The sequence below is a fragment of the Pithys albifrons genome, chromosome 16 (genome assembly GCF_047495875.1).
Source record: "Pithys albifrons albifrons isolate INPA30051 chromosome 16, PitAlb_v1, whole genome shotgun sequence".
Classification (NCBI taxonomy): domain Eukaryota; kingdom Metazoa; phylum Chordata; class Aves; order Passeriformes; family Thamnophilidae; genus Pithys; species Pithys albifrons.
In genome coordinates this window covers 13,482,924-13,502,231 of record NC_092473.1, presented here as the reverse complement: position 1 = coordinate 13,502,231, position 19,308 = coordinate 13,482,924, and the positions used below count along the sequence as shown (strand labels likewise).

The 19,308-nt window shown below is 55.6% G+C and overlaps 2 protein-coding genes across 5 annotated transcripts in view; one reads left to right on the top strand and one right to left on the bottom strand.

The window, feature by feature from the left end:
- The window catches only part of TNRC18 (trinucleotide repeat containing 18), a 54,956-nt gene extending 47,460 nt beyond the window's left edge, over nucleotides 1-7,496 (top strand). For all 4 annotated transcript variants that reach the window (XM_071571378.1, XM_071571380.1, XM_071571379.1 and 1 more), the window contains 7 exons: nucleotides 359-467; nucleotides 1,248-1,364; nucleotides 1,627-1,791; nucleotides 2,336-3,630; nucleotides 3,949-4,185; nucleotides 4,666-4,740; nucleotides 5,144-7,496. In XM_071571378.1, coding sequence (XP_071427479.1) covers nucleotides 359-467; nucleotides 1,248-1,364; nucleotides 1,627-1,791; nucleotides 2,336-3,630; nucleotides 3,949-4,185; nucleotides 4,666-4,740; nucleotides 5,144-5,350 — 2,205 coding nt within the window. In that variant the 3' untranslated portion in view covers nucleotides 5,351-7,496. The remainder of the gene's footprint in view (nucleotides 1-358; nucleotides 468-1,247; nucleotides 1,365-1,626; nucleotides 1,792-2,335; nucleotides 3,631-3,948; nucleotides 4,186-4,665; nucleotides 4,741-5,143) is intronic.
- Nucleotides 7,115-15,497, bottom strand: SLC29A4 (solute carrier family 29 member 4). The gene is made up of 11 exons (XM_071571382.1): nucleotides 15,344-15,497; nucleotides 13,091-13,260; nucleotides 12,297-12,428; nucleotides 12,071-12,184; nucleotides 11,862-11,990; nucleotides 11,355-11,429; nucleotides 10,722-10,987; nucleotides 10,499-10,634; nucleotides 9,763-9,950; nucleotides 9,264-9,504; nucleotides 7,115-9,190 (listed from the first exon to the last, which is right to left on the bottom strand). Exons 2-11 carry the CDS (start codon nucleotides 13,248-13,250, stop codon nucleotides 9,048-9,050), a joined length of 1,584 nt encoding a protein of 527 aa, XP_071427483.1. The 5' UTR covers nucleotides 13,251-13,260; nucleotides 15,344-15,497; the 3' UTR covers nucleotides 7,115-9,047.
- Nucleotides 15,498-19,308: the final 3,811 nt, after the last annotated feature.

The window sequence follows — 19,308 nt, the reverse complement described above, 5'->3', positions numbered from 1 at the left end:
TTGGTGTCTGAGCCCTGTGTTGGGTTGGGGGAGGCAAGCTGGAAACCTCCTCCTTCTCTTCCCCAGCTGGGGCTGCAGGGATGCCCTGCTCCTGCCTCGGTGACCAGTGTGGGCAGAACAACCCTTGGTGTGCTCACTGCCCCATGGCCAAACTCCCCCACTGGCAGTGGGCACTAGTCCTGTATTCCAGCAGGGATAGTCCTTTACCCTGTCCCTGTGAGCAGACAGGTGGCCATTTCCCAGCAGGGAGACTGTCCCTTGCCTTCTCCAAAGCTGCTTTGCTCCATGCCAGGTGTGGTGGGATGGTCTTTGCTGGTGCTAGGAATGTCATCAATTGCCTTTCTCTTGTCCTGAGCAGATCATCGATGTGAAACCCCCTTCAGTGCGATTCCTGCCCGAGGGCACGAGGATTGCAGCCTACTGGAGCCAGCAGTACCGCTGCCTCTACCCAGGGACTGTTGTCCGAGGTAAGGCTGCCCTGCTCATTCAAGGCCATCCAGCACATTCATGGTGCTGATTTAGTGACATCCTGTTGGGTCAGGAAGAGGTCTGAGCCATTTAGGAGCTTAAAAAATCGGGGAAATTCAATGCGTTTTAGAAAGTCAGAATTGACTCGAGGCACCAATGATTTCTGAGGTTGTGGAGGTTTCTAAATCACCTGGACACACTCACAGCTTTGCTTCTGATGTGTCAGCTCCCTGATCTGGTCCCATTAAAAAGTGAACAGCTCTGGACAATTCTGCCATGGCTGGCCTTGTTTTTGGGCTCTTGGTCACACTACATGTAAGAAGAAAGAATTACTTGCAAGTTACAGACCAGTAATGCTGATGCAAGAAAAGAGGGTGGGAACATAACTTCTTTTGGAGATGGTGAAATAGTTTGTGATTGCTGAGACTAGTTACAAAATGTGCGTTAAAAAAAAGATACCACAGTGAAAACAGAGAAGTGAATGTCTGCAAGAATAGAAGGAAATAATGGAAAGGGGAGGAAAGTCAAACTGGAATGGCTGTTATGTTCTTAAGGAGTGCTGCTGACTGGGGAATTTCACTCTGGGTGGGCTGGTTTAGTATTATCAGGGACTTTCCATTGCAGAGTGAGCCTTCTGTGCCCTCCCTGCACAGCCTAGGAAAGGATATTTTGGGGCTGTTGCAGTATCCCTGTCTTTCCCCCTGTCCCCATTTCTCTTGCAAGGGGTTTGTACTCTGGTGTTTGTTCCTAATCCCACCTTCTGCTCCCCCATCCCACAGGAACCCTGGATCTGGAGGAAGATGGTGATCTCATCACAGTAGAGTTTGATGACGGGGACACTGGACGCATCCCGCTGTCTCACATTCGGCTTCTCCCACCTGACTACAAGATCCAGTGTGAGTCTTTCCCTTCAGTTTCATTCAAGACACTTCCCACTATGAAATGTAGGCAGTTTCAGGCCACTTGCCTCTGAGAGTTTGGGAAGAGTTCACAGACTTGCACCATTGATTATGAACACACAGAGCTGGGGTGGGATACCACCCGTAGGGAAAAAGGCCCAGTCCCTATGGCAGAATTGGGTGGGATACTTTGCCTAAATCACATCTCTGTTTTATGTGTTATTTGACTGTATTTGACCATCTCTTTGACCTGTTGCAGGTGCTGAGCCTTCCCCTGCCCTTTTGGTGCCCAGCACCAAGCGCCGTAGCCGTAAATCCAGTAAAGATACTGGAGAAGGAAAAGAGGGAGCTGCACTGGGGTCAGAGGAGCCTGTGTCAAAGGGCAAAGGGCGAGGGAGAAAGCCAAGCGTCAAGGCAAAAGCTGGTAGGTTGTCATTGCTACCAGACCTGGAGTTAGGGAGTCCTTGCACAGTTCCCCACTGCTCTCCCCAAATTAGAGGTGTTGCTTGGAGCAAGATTTGAATGGGGATGGATGCACTGCTTGAGTGCAGAGCATCCATACATCAGCTCACTCTGCTGTGGCTACACTTTGCAGGAGGCTGGCTCAGAAGTTGGTCTGTGCTGTGACAGCCTCCTCCTGTCAGTCGAGGCTGCAGAGCAGGGTGCCTTTGTCAGCTGAGCATCTCTGCAGCCATTGGTAGGGACAAAGATGCAGGAGAGCTGCCGTTTGGGTCCCCTGAAGTTGAAGCAGCATCTCTGAGCATTACCCATCAGCTGCTCACAGGCACTGGCATCAGGCCAGGCTGTTCACAGCCTGCATCCTCTGGGAGTTACCTGAGCAGGCAGGAACAAGCCCTCCTGCTTGTCCAGAGACAGGACGGGTCAGCAGTGGGGTCTGGTTGAGTCTGAGCTAATAAAGCCCATCTGGATGAATAACATGATGTGTTTGTGTTTCTTCCCCTCTGCAGAAGAGGCTTCCTTGCCTGAAGAGAAGGATCAGGTTGAGTCCTCACCTGTTACCTCTTCAGTCCCAGAGAAGGCAACCTGCTTGGGAAAGCCAGGCATGAAAGGCTCACGAAAATCGCAACCACTGCCAACTGGAGGCTCTCCTGCTCCCACGGAAGAAAAACGGTCAAAAGCCAGTAAAATGAAGATCTCCACTAAGCTGCACAGCCCCCCACAACCCACTTACCAGCCTGCTGTGTTCAGCAGCATCCTCAGCACAGAACCCTATGGCGACCTCCCGGGAACTCTGGCGGCCTTTGGCTCCAGTGAGGCTTCGGTATCAAAAGCCAAGGCCAAGAAAGGGCGGCCCACGGAAGAGACACAGGAGTTTGGCACCATGGTCAAGGCACAGAGGAAGCATGACAGCGAAATCCTGATCAAGCTGGACCATGAGGGTGTGATGTCTCCAAAGACAAAGAAGATGAAGGAGGCGATGAGGATGCTGGAGGACTCAAATCTGGCCAGTCGCAGAGATGGGAAGAGTCTCCTGGGACTGGGCTATTCCACTGCAGTGAGTGTGGAGGGCAAGCAGAAATCTTCCCGAGCCAAAGCGGCTGAAGGAGACCCTTCCCCTGCCAGCTTTGGAGGAAAGTTTGATAGCTCAGTGGAGAGCCTTGCTGCCTCAAAGGACCAGGAAGAAAAGGCAGCAGCTCCAGCACCAGTGGAAGAGTCTGAGAGTAACAGCAGTGACAGCAGCTCAGAGTCAGAGGGAGAGGAGGAGACTGAGAAGAACCGAGGGGAAGCCCAGGACAGCAGCTCAGCCAGCTCAAGAGCATCCACCCCTCTCTCTTCCTCTAACTCCTCCTCCTCTTCCTCTTCTAGCAGCAGCTCATCTTCATCTTCCTCTTCCTCTTCTTCCTCCACCTCATCAACCTCTTCTTCATCAAGCTCCAGTTCTTCTTCCTCCTCCACCACAGATGAGGATTCCTCCTGCAGCTCTGACGACGAAGTAGCTGAGGCCCAGCCAAGTTCCTCAGTGCAGCAAACCCTCCCACCCAAGCAGACCAAGCAGGCAGGGAAATCCCGTGCGTCCTCCCACCCGCAGAGCCAGAAGCAGCCGGCGCAGCAGCCGGTGCAGCAGCCGGCGCCACCACAGAGTGGCAACAAGAGCCGACCCAAAAAGCGCGAGGGCATCCACCTGCCCACCACCAAGGAGCTGGCCAAGCGCCAGCGGCTGCCGTCGGTGGAGAACAGGCCCAAGATTGCTGCTTTCCTCCCTGCACGGCAGCTGTGGAAGTGGTTTGGGAAACCCACACAGGTAAGTGGAGCCTCTTCCACTGCTCCATAGTGCTTGGCACTGGCATTTTCCTTCTGGTGTCTCTTACTCTTCTTTTTCTGGGATGGTGAAACTGCTGTCATGGGGTGTCCTCAGCCAAGGTCTCTGGTTTGCAGGAGATGGGGGTTGGCCTTTGCTGTGTCTGGCAGAGCCATCCTGCATGGCATGTCCTCATTTCCTTTGGGAATACTGTGGCTCTGCTGACTGCAAATGGTTGCATGTGGGACAGGGCAAGCAGTTGTGGGTGGAGAAAGCCTGGATGATCCCTGGCTGCTCACCTGTGCAATCCTCTCTTGGCAGAGACGTGGGATGAAAGGGAAGGCCAGGAAGCTGTTCTACAAGGCCATTGTGCGGGGTAAGGAGATTATCCGCATTGGAGACTGCGCAGTTTTCCTCTCCGCCGGCCGCCCCAACCTGCCCTACATTGGCCGGATCCAGAGCATGTGGGAGTCGTGGGGGAACAACATGGTGGTCCGGGTCAAATGGTTTTATCACCCAGAAGAAACCAACCCTGGGAAGAAATTCAATGAGGGCAAGGTAGGCTGGTGTCCTTTGCCCAGAAGGCTGCAAAGATCCTGTCCCCCTTTTGTTTCCAAGGACAAGGAGAATGCCCAAAGCCCAGTTTCTTATTGATACCCTGACTGGGGATGGCCCCATCCTTTCAGATTGTGGGGACTGCCTGTGGTGTAGGCAAGTCTGGTGTGTTTGCCCCTTGAGCTGGGAAGTGGTGGGTTTTATTGTACTAGGAAATAAAGACTTCTATGTTGGCCCAAAAAGAGTGTCAAGAGCCAAATTAAGTGTTTGGAGTGTAAGAATGACTCACCTGGTGCTCAGAAACATTGAATTTTGCACACCTGTGCAGCTGGTTTTTAACAGGCTCCTGGGGTTTATTCCCAGTGGCTGTGGGCTGGGATTGAAGTGCCAAGGGTACATGAGGTGGGTAGGAGGTATTGTCATGGAAAAACAACTAATTCACCTGCTTTTCATTTCTGTTTCCTCTTTTCTTCTTGGGCACAGCGCTGGGATCAGAAATCAGGCAGGAGTCTGTCCACAGCTTTGCAGGCATCCAGTCAGAGGAAGGACTTTATGGAGGTTGGTGAGGCTGGAGGATGGCTGGGAGGGAATGCTGGGCACCCTGTAAAAAATGCTGCTGGGGAAATGCCCCCCAGACTTCTTTGGCTCTTGCTCTTTGCCTTGTCTGTTGAGTCTGCAGTGCCCAGGACTTGGGATGGGTCTTTCTGGGAGGGGGGGAATAGCTGCAAGTGCTGGATGTGGGGAGGAACAGTGGGCTGGTATTCAGCACCCATTGCCCATGTGCCTATGTGGATTCCCAGTGTCCCTCCTCCGGTCTGTTGGGATGAGTGGGAAGTTCTTCAGTGTGAGCAGAGCCCTGTCCTGGTTTTGATGGGTGTTTTTCCTACATATTGAAGATGATGCTGTAAATACTGAGAGATCTAATAGCTCCTTCCCACCTCCTTCTGTTCCTATTGTGCAGCGAGCCCTCTACCAGTCCTCTCACGTGGATGAAAACGATGTCCAGACCATCTCACACAAGTGTCTTGTTGTTGGTCTGGATCAATATGAGCAGATGCTAAAGACGAAGAAATACCAAGACAGTGAGGACCTCTACTACCTTGCAGGGACCTACGAGCCCACTACGGGCATGATCTTCAACACTGACGGGGTCCCTGTCATCTGCTGACCGCCCAGGGGACACGTGCCACCCCCTGGGAGCGACGGGACAAACCTGAGGACGTGCCTGTTCAGACGACATGATTGTTTCTTTCAATGCTCATTTCTGTGTCACACTACAGACAGGAGAGCGCGAGAGACGTGAGGAGGGAGAGGGATGAGGAAAGGGGTTGGGAAGCAGTTACAGGACTCGAGGAAGATGCCACTGGGTATGGTGGTGGTGCTTGAACCAAACCCCAAGGCTCTTCTGGAAGTGGCTCTAAGTCAGGTGACACTTGACCAACTTCTCCCTTCCTCCTTTTGGTCCAGGAAAGCACATGGGTCTCGTGATCATTTCACCAGCGGGACCCCCCGGCAGGAGGGATCCCTTTTGTGTCATTTGCCCCCATCAGTAACTCAGAAGCCGCCCGTGCGTGGAAGGACACCCACCCTTCACCTTCTGCGTGCGCTCCTCTCCGTCCTTATATTCCCTTTCCTGCTTATTTTCGCATGACCCTTTAGGAAGGACAGGGTGAAAGAGAAAGGAGATGAGTCTCTCTCAGCGCCTTGTCTCGATCCTTTCAGCGCCTTTTGCAGTTCCTTTTCCCTGGAGGCCCCTCTGGCAGCATGGAGCACAATGGGGCAGGGCTGGCCCCAGCAGAAGAGATCCTGTGGGCTGGGAGGAGCCAGGTGGAAGAGGAGCCAACATCCAAACTGGGGTGCTGCCTTCCCACTGCTTTGAACAAACAGTCTGAACCCTCTTCTGTCACTCTGCATCCCTCCTGCCCTGGAAAGGTGCTGGGGGAAGCAAGCACCCAGAGAGGGAGGTGACACTTGGAAAACAAAGAACTTGCCTTGGAGCATGCAGTGAAGGGGCAGGAAATGACTGGGAAAAGCTGCTGCTCGGTGCTTGGAGGAGAGAAGACCACAGGACATTGGATTCCGGCATCCCTCACCCACCTTTACCCTCCCAGCCTTGGCTGAGCAGAAACGTGGAGCTGCTGGGAAGCCTTTGCCCATCTGAAGGGATTGGATGGAGACAGTGTGTGAACCCAGCTGTGCCTGCCTGCTGTGTTCCCACAGCCAGAGCCCCGCTGTCACCTTGGGCTCAGGGACGGGACCGCTCAGCTCGCTCCATCCAGTGGCCAGACTGCCCACAGAGCAGCTCACCTGCCGTCTGCTCCCACTGGGCACACACCGGACCTGTGGCACCACCACTGCTGCTCCAGGGTTACACCTGGCTGGAGGGGACACCGGGGGAGAACCGGAGGAGAACGATGCACCATCCTTGCACTTAAACACAACTCCAAGAGACGCACTGATCTTTGCAACTACCGACTCGCACTACAGATCGCTGGGACGCGGAGCAGGGCCCGGCTCAGCCCAGGCTCCGGTGGGGAGACACTTAAGCCAAGGACAGATTGGAAACTCTCCGCCCTGGTACCAGCTGTGTACCAGAGACTGGAGGCCAGGGCTCAGGGGAGAGGGACATCTCTGCAGAGTTTACCCCTCGTCCTTTAAACAAACCACATGGTGCTGAGCTCGTACCATCTCCACCCCGGGCCACCGGCGCCTCGGCACGGCGGACAGTGACGGTTCTAGCCTGTACAGTTTTAATGTACCAAAAGACTCTTTAGCCCTCCTGTATTATAAGTCTTTAAATGGATTCAACTTTTTAATTATAAATATAAATATATATATATAAATATAAACTTTTTAAAACTGTGAAAAAAATTATGAAATTATAAAAAAGAAAAAAAAGAAAAAACCCACAACGGCAGAAATGAACACAGTCTGACGTTTAGAATATTATTTTTTATTTCCTGTTGGATTGTGATTGTAAATGATCTGGGAACAGGCACACCCCCCACGCTCAAAGTGTACTGTACTTCTAGAAGCAAATTGTGTGAGCATATTTTAAAGAGCGAGAGAGAGCGCGCGAGAGAGATTTTATGCTAATGTTAAATAGAAAGCACTTAAAACCCACTGCCTTCTATGGAACACAAGGATATTTCAGACAATCGAGAGGAAAGGAGAGCCAGGTTTTTGTCTTTTTTGTTTTGTTTTGTTTATGTTTTGTTTAAAACAATTTTTTTGGCATTCTGTTTGTTGGAGAACTCCGTGTGATCTTTTTTCATAAAAAAAAATTAATTGAAAAAAAGCAACCCAACAAAGCATCTTTCTTTGTCTCGCGGGGTTTTTCTCCCCTTGGTGGCAATGATCATTTTTTGGCTCAGCTCCTGCCCTGGGGAAAAACCTAACCCAGGTGCCACATGGCTTTTTTGAGGAGAACCCCTCAGTGTGATGTGGTGGCACTGAGGGACAGGATGGAACCCCAGGGCCAGGGTTTCTGGTGGGTGTGGGCTGGAGGTGTGAGTCCTTTCCCTGCCACCAAGCTTGTGGCACCACATGTTCAGGATGAAATGCTGGATTTGCTCTTTTTGGTGTGAGCTGCACTTCAGCCAGAAGGAAATTTGGCACGGTGAGACCCTCCAGTGCTGGGGGGGGAGCCGGGTCGGGGTGCCAGGCCTGGCACTCACTGCCTCCTTGGGCTTGCTTCCCTGGGTTGGGGGGCACCCTCCAACTTCTGGCACAACGAGGTGCCGCTGGTCCCAAAAAGGAGTGTTGGCACCTGCTCCAGAGGCCTTCTGTTCCTCTTGGCCCATTCCCTCTGCTGCAGCAGTTTGCAGGCTGGCAGGGGTCTGATGGGACCCAGTGACAAGTAATGCCACCCCAGGTGACAATAGGGACCCTGGAGCTGGGAAGCAGCACAAGGGGCACCCCAGGACCCACAGGAGAGGCAGCAGCATCACCTTGTGTGTGTTTGCCAGCCCAGCCTCTCACTAGCAGCCAAGTGCCAGCAGTGCCAGTGGCACAACTAAAGACCAGCACTCATTTCAAAGACATTTAATCATTTAATCAGGTTCACTTATGCTCCTTGCAATAAATCTCAAAGCTCAGCAGTGGCCCATGGGTGGCACTGGCAGTGCTGTAGCCTTGAGACCCGCCCTGCCCCATTGCAACGGGGCAGATTCACAGTGTGGGGTGAGGGAGAGGCAAGACCCTGCCTCTCTTGTAGTTATGGGGAGGGGGAAACAAGACACAATCAAAAAAAACCCCGTTTTTTTTCCCAACCAGCAGAACTGAATTGAGTCTTCTATGCTTTGCTGGGCATATTTAGAGGAGGGACTGTGATTTCAAACCATTCTTGGTGAAAACCATCAATGTAAAGTCGAGACCATCAATGTAAAGTCGAGACCAACCTTCCCAGAGCCACGGGGGACTGAAGGAGTGTTTCCTTCCTCTCTTGCTCTTCTCTTCCTCACCAGCCCTCCCATCTCCGTCCTCCTCACAACTGGTCCTATCCCTTCGGGGATTTGGCAGTATTTTCTTCCTCCTGGCAATGGCTTGACTCAAACAGGAGATCCCCAGCCTCCAATGGAGAGCTGCACATTGCTGATGGGGAGCCCCCCAAAAGCAACAGGACTGTCCCCTGGGGTGGGAGGAATGTCACCCCAAGAAGTGGCCCTGCTCAGTACCTGGCTGGGCAGCACGGGCTATTTTGGGATGCCACAGCCCTGTGCCAATAGGATGCCAGTCCCTGTCCACCCTGCGGTGGCTTTCTGGCTCCAGGCTTGCTCCCAGAGGAGGGACATGGGCCAGGTGGGGCGGTGGGGACCATGGTGGGAAGCAGGTCCCATCTTTTCCCCATTGCCCCACCCTTGACCTCAGTATCCCAGCGTGAAGGAGCCATTGGAGGTTTCAGTGTAGAAACAGGTGCTGTGGGAGGTACTGGTGAGGCTGTAGGCAAAATACGCCACAGCCGAGCCCAGCGTCAAGCCTGTCATGTAGGACACGGTCATGGTGTTCCCTGTGGGAAGGGACACGGGTGTCAGGCTGCTCTGGCCACCCCACACGGGATTCCCATGAGGGCTCAGTCCTACCTGCCAACTCCCGCTGCTCCGGGCTCACTTTCCCTGCAGCCAGAATCATGGGGACACTGCCAAAGTAGCCATTGGTGATGCCCATGAGGAGGGAGAAGATGCAGGGCCAGGCGGGATGGCCGAAGGTGGGCTGTCCGTTGGGGTAGACACACATGATGAAGAGGGGGATGAAGACCACGCGAAGGCAGGAGTAGACGAGGAGGTGGGTCCCTCTCCAGTCATAGGGCAGGGCAGCCAGGATCTGCAGGGAGGGTCAAAGACCAGGGTGAGTGGGGTGAGGAGGCTGGGGAGGGCAATACAGTGCCCAAAATGGGGCAGCGAAGAGATGAAATGGTGGAAAGACCAACTGCTGGAGGGGCCCAGCCTTGGTAGGTGAGCAGCCTCATGGTGTTTAGGTAGCCATGGGGTGGAGATGACCCTCAGTGAAGCCAAGTGGCTTAGAAAGAGGACACAAAAGGAGGACAGACCCACAGTGTGTTGGTGGTGGCCTCTCTCCTACCTTGCCAACGAAGTCAGAGAGGTTGAAGATGGCCATGATGAGGATGGGCAGCCATTCCCCCAGAGTGCAGTTGTGGATCTCCGACTCCAGCCCGGGAAAGAGGCACAACGTGATGAAGTAGGTCATGGCGATGGAGAGCATGTAGGCCCAGATGAGCCGGGACACAACATAGCGGTAGAGCAGCATGTCTGGCAGGGACAGGCAGCACAGCTCAGCCAAAACTGCAGCGCTCCCCTTGCAGAGCCTGAAAGCTTTGCCTGACCCCCAGGGAGGCTTCCAAAGGTGAGTTTGCCCCATAGTTTTAGGCACATCATTAGGAAAGGGATCGTAGAATCATAGAATGGTTTGGATTGGAAGGGACCTTAGAGATCATCCAGTTTCAACCCCTCTGCCATAGGTGAGGACACCTTCAACCAGACCAGGTCGCTCCAAGCGCCATCCAACCTGTCCTGGAACACTTCCAGGGATGGGGGAAACCACAGCTGCTTTGGTCAACCTGTGCCAGGCCTTCCCAACCTCACAGGGGAGAATTTCTTCCTGATATCCGACCTAATTATCCAAGTGCACTCTTGTCAGTTTGAAGCCATTCCCCCCTTGTCCTGTCATTCCATGCCCTTGTCGAAAGCCCTTCTTCCGCTTTGGGGATGATCCTTCCCTGTAACTCTGCATCACCAATCACCAATTCCACTCCACAAAATGCTGCAAACCCACCCATGGCCACTGCCCCACCACCCACCTCGGAAGCTGGGCCAGCTCCTCTTGATTTTGGGCCGAGGAACATCAAAGCGCATGTAGGTGCCGCTGCCAGCCAGCTCAGCTTCGGGGCCTGGGCTGCCCTGGGGGGAGCTCGGCTGCCCCTGCTGCCGGTTCTCCTGGTGGGGGCAAAGGAGACAGCACTGCTGAGCACCAGGGATGGGCAGGACCCCAAGGGGCAGCAGGGAGACCCACCCTTGGCTTACAAATCGGACGTCCTCAGAGGTGACGTCATGGTGGACGCGGTAGCCTGTGCCGGGGTCGCCGGCACCGCGGGTCTCAGGCAGGCCCTTGCGGGAGCCCTCTGTGTAGTAGCGGACAAAGCGGGTGCGTTTCACCAGGAGGTGCAGGATGAAGCACGTCAGCTCCATGCCAATGGAGATGAAGAAGAAGATGACGGTGTTCTCCTTCTCGTCTGACAGCAGCAGCTTGGTGAAGATGCGGCTGAGCGAGATGATGACGCCGGCGGTGCCTGGTGGTGTGGGAGACCTGTCAGCACCGGGTCTTGCTGAGTCCCACAGAGCAGGGACCCCCATCATCCCCCCACTGCCTGGATGTGATGCCTCCCAGTATGGAGCAGCTGCCAGCAGTGATTTTGGGGTGGTGAAGGCGGCTCCTGGCAGACACCTCAACCCCCGAATTAGTGTGGCAGTGCAGGGATTTAGAAACCATTAAACACCCCGAGGGTCCCTGCTCTGCTGGCAGCCCAGCTGGGCTGTGCTGGGGACAGCAAGGACCCAGGTGTGACTCACTGGGACCCAGGAGAAGGTGAAGGAGGGTCCCTCTGAGCAAGGCCATGTGGTGGGACATGGACATGGGCAGAGGACATGGGTACTTACTCTCGCCTGTCATCACTCCCTGCGTGTAGCGCTTGGGCAGCAGCCCCGTGTAGCCATAGAAGCTGGATTGCTGCACTTCAGAGAGATACAAAGAGGGGAGAAGGAGGGATTATTGCTGCAACCGAAATGTTGGAAAGGGGGAAGAAACCCTGGTGGGAGCCCATGTGCTGTGCCAGCTGAAAGCTGTAGCATTCCCAAACCCTCCTTGCTCCAAAAGCCAGAGGCTTTTTTCTCCCTCCCTGGATGCCCTACCAAGTCTGTTCCCACCAGGAGTGGCCAGCAGGTGCGGGGCCTGGGAAGCCACCATGGTGGCCCAGATCAGTGGTGTTGGTGACCAATGCACAGTCTGGTGCCTGGAGAGAGGTGGAAGGGATGGAGCAGGCACATGAGGGTGAGCTCACAGTGATCAGAGAGAGAGAGGTTGTCCCAGGAGGCCATGGCGCCTGAATGAGGCTGCTTCCCACTCCTAGCTGTGCATGTCCCAGCACCAACTGCTCTCCCACATACCTGTGCAGCCAAAGGCCACCACCCCAACAGCAACCAGGTTGATGGCGTAGGCCTGCCTGCGGCTGAAGAGCTCCAGCCAGACATCACAGATGCTGACAAAGAGCAGGGGTCCCAGGGCAAAGAGATAGCCTGTGGGAGGGAGACAGAGATGGTGGCAGGGGGACAGCCTGGGGACAGGACTGCAGAGGGGTGTGAGGACCCCCACTCACCCACAGAGATCCGGGTGTGCAGGCTCAGCAGCTCCACCAGCGCGTTGTTGAGGATGACGGCCACCAAGGCCACCAGGATGTAGGTGAGGCTCATGTCAAAGACGATGGAAGTCCCTGCAGAGAGGCAGGTGATGGGGAGGACAGGGGTCCAGCTCCCCTGGCAGAGCAGCTGAGCTCTCTCCAGGTTTGGGGTGGCAGAGAAGTGCTGCAGCTGCTGGAGACCTACCTGGGTATTTATGGTGCAGGTAATCCACATCGGTGATAAAGCTGTTGTAGGGCAGGAGAAATCCCACCCCAGCAAGCAGCATGGCAAAATAAATCCCATGATATCGGTCCTGGGGCTCGGGATCCTCAGAAACTGCCCCAAAAGGGGAAAAAAAGAGAAAGAGATGTGACAGCAACACTGCTGCACCTCTGGGACCTGTGTCAGATCCCAGTCTTAGGGTGATGAAAGATGACTCCATAATCCAGCACCTCATAGATCTCTCAAATAAACAGCCCTAGCCCTGAGAAACTTCTTCCCTAAATAAAGACATTTCAGTGGGAGACCCAGGAGGCAGGAAAACACCTGGGCTTCGAGGGCTGATGAGTTTTAATTGCAGCTGAGTAAGCTGAGGGAACAGTGCAGGTAACAGCCCAAGTCAAGGTGCAGGAGGGGTTGAGGCAGATGTGGAGGTGGACAGGAATGCCTCAGCATATGGAGCAGGGCTGGGGTAAATCCCAGGAGCACTCCTGAACTCTGCATGGAGAAAGGTGAAGCTGCAGGCTGGGGGTGAGACGAGCAGGAGACTCAGGGCACAAACCCTCAACTCCTTGGCAGCATACAGAGCCCACTGCCACGGGATGTGCTGGTGTTCACATGGGCACAAAGAGCATTGAAAAAAGCTGTTGGGCAATTTTGTGGCACTTTAGGCCACTTGTGGCTATTAAACCCAACCCAGGAATTTCCTAAATGGGTGGAAAACCAGCAGGGAACCCACGTCCTGGCTGCAGGTCAGCTCGGGCTGTGCCTCCCCTCACCTGGCTCCATGAAGGTGAGGATGCCCTTGGCCTGGCTGCCCCTCTGCAGCTCGTCCTCCTCCAGCTGGTAGCTGTCGAAGCTGAAGCTCATCACCACGTTGCCCTCGGGCGTCCCTGCCGGGCTCAACTCCTTGAAGCGCTCGGCCCCCACCGAGCCCATCCTGGCCAGCCTGGGAGGGAGGGAGGGAGGGAGGGCGGGCAGTGACACCCCCGGGAGACACAGGTGGGTCCCAGCTCCTGTGTTCCCCCTGGGGATCATCCCCTGGGTGGTGATAGGGGTCTGCAAGGGACGATGGCATGTGGGTGGCCCTGAGCCTTCCCCACCTCAGAGTATCACAATGGCTCCCTTTTCTTTTCCACCTGGAAAGGTGATTTCCCTGGGGAGAATGGGATCCCTTGACACACTGGGCAGAAGTTTGGGTTTGGTGTGGCAGGCAGTGCCTGTGGGAGATCCACATGAGCAGCCCCAAGGCACAGCCCTCGCCCCATCCTGGCTCAGCACCTCCCTGGGATGCTGCTGAAGACAAACACTGCTGTGATTTCCAAAAGCAATTAGAGAAATTAATGGATTAAAACCACTCATGGAGGACGGCTGCAGGGAAGATTCCCGCTGCCTTGGGAAGCCCTTGCGCTCCTCAGGCAGCACAGCTTGCTCTGGTTTATGCCCTTTTCAGCATCTCTGGTGTCTGGGGCTGGGGTAGAGCCACTGGCCTGGGCAGACACACTTCCTGCAGCCCCTTCAGGGAGAGGATGGGATGAGACCTTGCTTTGTTTTGATCTGCTTTTCTGAGGGACCACAACATGGACGTGCTCAGAGAGCTGCCAGGGAGACCTCAGCATCATGCCCAAGAGGATCCACACTCAATGCATCCCAAAATGAGCTCCCCAAACATCTGATATCCTCCAGCAACCCCACCAGAAACACCCAAAACAGGGTGCCCCCAGGATGGCACTGAATTCCTGGTGCTGGTTGCTGGATGCCAGCCTGCCCCCAGCCCACCTCCTGCAGAGCCCCCAGGCATCCAGGGAGGATGGGGAAAAACAATCTCCTCCAAGGCAGCAGGCTGAGGCAGGCAGGGGAGGGAAAATCAATGGCACTGATTTCTTTGGTCTCCCTGCCAGACATGGCATTTGCTGGAGCAGAGAGGTTTTCCAGCATCTCCCCAGCTGCGAGGATGGGTCAAATGCTGGAGGACCCCTGGGGTGGGGGAAACATGGTGCCCACAGACCCTGTGAGGGCATTTCTAGAGACTAAAATGCATCTCTCCCTGCAGGGACGGTGCCACAGGGCAGCACTGCCACAGCCCTGAGGCTGCACCGAGATCACAGCACTGGTGGAGGGCTGGGGGCTGGGCTGGGATCCCTGCCCTGCACCACACCAGGGTGGGCCCCAAGGGCCCCCATCCCAAAGCCCCGAGGGCAGAACAACCCAGCAGGACTTGTTTTGTTTGGAGACTCTGTTCCATCCCGCTGCTCCCCGAGGAGCTGGCTGTGATCCCCCTTCATCCAGCACCCCAGTGCCACCCCAGGCAATAAAACCCAGTGGGAAGCATCTCCTGGGATGCCGGGAAAGCCTGTTGCAGGGTTTTTTCAAAGCAGAAATCCCAGCTGGAGAATATGCAGACTGGAAACGCCTCGTACCTACTGTGTGTGGCCCAAACTTCCCGGGGGCAGAAGCAGAGCGAGATGCGGGATGCACTGCCCAGCCGCGGAGCTGGACCAGCCTCCGGCACTCTGCGCCTCGCTCGCCCGATCATCCCTGCGCCGCTGGAAATTAGATTTTCTCTTCCCATTGGATTTACATCCATCTGCCCCTGCGGATTTACACCCTGCCGCCCCTCTGCACCCAGCGCGGGGGCAGGGGTGTTTGTCCATCAAGGGCACGGGTCTAACCCGGGGGGAGCCCCTGCCCCGCTGCCCCTCGGCTCTGGGTGACCCCCGGGCACTGCAGAGCCTCCCCGTTAGGGCAGAGAAACGATTTTTGCCATGCCAAAAAGATCCCCGGCATCTTGCCAGGGGCAAAGTTGCCATAACCGGGGGCCATTCCGAAACCCCCGTCCCCCGGGCTGAAGGAGAAGCTGCTGGCCGGGGCGGGAGCGGAGGGAGCCCGGGCCCGGCCGCGCACGGAGGATGCTCGGGAGGTCTGGGGAGGATGCTCAGGGGGGTAGGGGCTCTGGGGGCGGCGGCTCCCCCGCTCTCCCCCCCGCTCCCCGGCGGTCCCGACCGAACCCAACAGGTCGCGGTGGTTCTTACCTCTCTCCGCCGCGGCGGCTCTGCGGCAGCTGCGCTGGCCCGCCCCGCTCAGCCCCGGCGGCCGCCGGCCCCCGGCCCCGCCATACCGGAGCCTCCGCCGGGAGGGGGCCGGCACCGAGTGCGGCGGCGGCGGCGGCGGCGAGAAGCGGGGGCGGCCCCGGGTCTGCCTCCCCCGGGTCTGCCTCCCGCCCGCCTCCGCCCGGCCCCCCGCTCCTCCCCCGAGCCCCCACACCGGCCCCGGGGCCGCGGGAGAGGCTTTCCCGATGAGCGGAGCACGCCCATCCCCGGTCTGTGGGGTACCGCCTGTAGGTACCGTTTATAGGTGCCGTATGTAGGTACTGCCTGTAGGGGCCTTAGGGGGATTTTGGAGGCCCGGAGCTAATTGCAAGGGAGATTAATTAGGAAGAAAGCATCGGTAATTATATTCAGGGCATGAGCTTTGTAGGGAGAGGGTCATCCCTGCGCTGTGAAAGGTTTTGGTGCAGGAGGGGCTGGATGGGTCAGCAAGGACGGGTGGATAGATGGATTGCAGCTCTGGATAGCAGAACACAACAGTCCCCCAGCTTTCTGAGAAAGCACCTGGGGGGTTTCTCCTCCCCAGCCTAACCAGAGAGTGGAAACAGAGAAGGAGGGGAATCAGCAGCATGGGGCGGTGGGGATGTCTGTGCAGAGAAGGGATGTGTGTCCTCAGGGCGGGTGCTCCAGGCAGGGACCCCGCGGGTGTCCCCACCTCGCCTGGGCTGGGTGAGCTGGCCAAGGCGGCAGGTTCTGTCACTGGGATTCGATGCTATCTTGTTTTCTCGCAGGAACAGCAAGGCATAGAGAGACATGGCAAGTGCCCCCTCGCACTGAACTGGGTGAGAGCCGTGGGGGACCAGCTCTCCCCACCTGGAGCACGGGAGGATGGAGGCAGCGGGAAGGAGGAGAGGAGCCATCTCTGCTCGCACACTGTGACCGCACCGCGCCGGGCTGTGAATTACAATCTCCTCGCAGTCAATAAATGCTGCGTTGTGTAAATCAGCGCGGGGCCGGTGGGATGTGCTGCTGCTGCTGCTCACGCCAGAGGAAATTAGAGACAAAACCGCCTGTGCCGCCTCAGCCCTTCTGTCGGGAGTGGGTCTGAGCAAAGGGTCTCCTACAAATTCATCGCAGGGAGGAAAACAGGCCAGGTGGAAATTTCCATCTTTTCTCCTTGGCTGAAATAGCCAGAGTTTGGCTCAGAGCACACCCGCCTGCTGCGCCGAGCTCTGACCGGAGCCGGGGCTCAGCCTTCCCCACTCCCCTCTGGGCTGAGCACCTGCACTGCTCGGCACACTGGTGAAATGGGGGCATTTTTTGGCCTGCTTGCTTCGGCTGGGTTTGCTCAGCTCTAATTTCATAGTGTTGCTGTAAAACCTCAAAGCACCTCACTGCCCTTAGGGTATGTCCCCTTGCCCTATGCCAGACTCCATCCAGGTGCCTTGGAAATGTAAGAAAAGGGGCTAACTGTGATGGGGGTTCCCTGGCTGTGGCTGCTGCTGGTTGGCACCCAGACAGTGTGAATGCTCCATGAAAAGAGCAGGATGAGCTGCAGCATATGTGCACCCGCCTTTTCCCGGCACTCGCCAGGCAGCATTACTCACCACAGGGATTCTCCCCATGAGCTGGTTTTCCCCATCCCAAAGCCCCAGGAATAAAACCACAGGGGGTACTTTAAAAGTGACAGCACTGGGGGGACATCTCAGCTCCCAGTTGGATGTGGTACTCTCTGAGCAATGGGGAGTTGCTGCAACCAAAGACCTCATGGCAAGGAACAAGCCCCTGACTTTTTGCATACTGTCTAAAATTACATGTTTAAGAGATCCTCATTTTGGCAGACAAAGGGGCTCCCTTTCAGCTGTTTTGCCTGTGGGTGTGACAGAGCCCTGCTGGGGCACCTGAGGAAACTGCTACAGCATGGAGGGCTATGGAGGACTACAGAATCTATGTGAACTTCTCTGAGTGCTTTCTCTCTGCTTTCCCCAGACCCAAGGACTGTGTTAGACTGAAATGACATTGTCCCCCATCCCAAAGTGCCCAAGGTGCCCCTGAGCATGGGCTGCCTCTGCCCAACAGGGGTATGGGGAGTCCCATGGGCTGGGCTCTTCTGGAGTTTTCCTGGGCTCTTCAATTTTTTAAGCTGGCCCTGAATAATTCAGCTTCCATATAGCTGGGTCCAGTTTGGTGAGCTTGGATGCTCCTTGGGTTTCTGCTTGACCCACTTTAACAGCCAGGAAACTCAGCCAGGCATGATGCTGTGGCAGGAGGGACATCCCATGCACACAGGCCCATCCTGCAGCCTCCCCCTGCACCCCACATCCAACAGCCACAGAGCATCCTTCACCCTCACCTCAGATTTTCAGAGGTATTTTTGCCTGCTCCCTTTGTCCTGCCCCTCTCTGCTGTCCCACAGCTCCCAGCACGAGCTGGAGCAGCCCCACAGCACTTGCAGGATTATGAGGAGGGATTTGCTTGGCTCCATGAAGCAGCCAACACCCTGTGGCCACCTCGCCACTGCTCCTTGCTATGCAGAGCCTCACCTCACACTCTGGGAGCCTGGATGAACACTGACTAATCCCACCAGCAGAATAAGACGCTGCTGATTCATTTGACTCCAAGACACTGGATTAGGATGGTCTCCAGAAATGTCCTGTATTGTTTTTTCCTTTCTTGCCTTTTCAATAGAGTCAAATTTTATTAATCATTGCTGGCACAGAGGTGAGGGGAAGGAGAGACCTTTTTGATGTCTGCACACCTGAAAGGTCCAATCACACTGTGAAAAATCTTGAGCCACAACTTTAAACCCTTGAGGACCACAGAAAGGGGCTGTCCCTGCTGTTCTCATCCCTGTGGGCACAGCCACAAACCATCCTTTGGTTAAGGAGTTCCTTAACCAAGCCATGCTCATCTTGCCAGGGTGCCTGGAGCATTTCATGCCCAATGGGTGTCCCCTCTGCACCAGCCAGGGTGAGTGTCACTGCCCCTGTGACTGCTGAGCGGAGGGGACCAGGCAAAGGGATGAAACATCTGAACTCCCCCTCCCACACCCCCATGCTCAGTGCTCCCGGGAGCACAGCACATCCATCTTTTCCGCTTCATGGGAAGAGAAGACTGTTCTCAAGCCTCCAATCCCCTCTTGGAAAAGCTCCTTTAAATAGCATTGCATCCTTCGCATCCTTCCCCGGGGTCTGCTCCCAGCGCGGCCGAGCGTGTCGTGCCAGCACTGGGAGCATCCTTGGCAGCAGTGGCTTTGCACAGAGACGGCAGGGATTAATCAGGGATGTTGCCTCTTGGCCAGAGTCACACTTAGGGGATTATTGGGGCCTGCAAGGAGCAGGGAGTAGCCAGGGAATTTGTTCAATGCAAGTGGAGGGGTTTGTCACAAGCCAATTGCAGGCGAACAGAAATCCCTGGTGCTGGCGGGAGCTCAGCACTGGAGGCCGCAGGGATTAAATGGTTTTCCCCCAAGCTTTGCAGCAGAACTGGGGTGGGAGGAGATGCTCTAAGTCCAAAGCTCTGAGTTTAAAAGCACCAGGGAGATGCAAGGGCTGAGCATCAGCTTTGGGGTACCCAGCCCTCATCCCAAGGCCAAGAACCAAATTCTTCCACACGGATGCCCCAATTCTCCTGCAAGGCATTACTCTGTGCATCCCTCCTGCCCTGAAACCAGCCTGGGAGAGATGGAGAAACCCTGCAAGGATACCCATGGCCTTTACACTCCCCTTGTTCCTCTTTGTTGGAACAGATTTACATCTGTCACTAATTAATCCAAGATGAGCTCCTAATTCAGTTCCTTGATTGCAACTTTGCATAATTGCTGCATGCACAGGCAGAGCAGCAGGACAGGGTGAAACAGGAGACAATCAGTGGTGGGTGTAGAGGAAACAACGCCAGGAAGGGCCAGTTCAGCTCGCTCCCACTCACTGGGCTATCGACAGACCCAGGCT

What these genes read in the sequence shown, in the direction of transcription:
- SLC29A4 (XM_071571382.1), bottom strand. Translation starts at nt 13,250, where the DNA reads ATGGGCTCGGTGGGGGCCGAGCGCTTCAAGGAGTTGAGCCCGGCAGGG. An exon ending in CCTCTGAGGACGTCCGATTT is followed by an intron (nt 10,635 to 10,721) that starts GTAAGCCAAGGG and finishes TGCCCCCACCAG; the next exon opens with GAGAACCGGCAGCAGGGGCA. An exon ending in GAGCTGGCCCAGCTTCCGAG is followed by an intron (nt 9,951 to 10,498) that starts GTGGGTGGTGGG and finishes TGTCCCTGCCAG; the next exon opens with ACATGCTGCTCTACCGCTAT.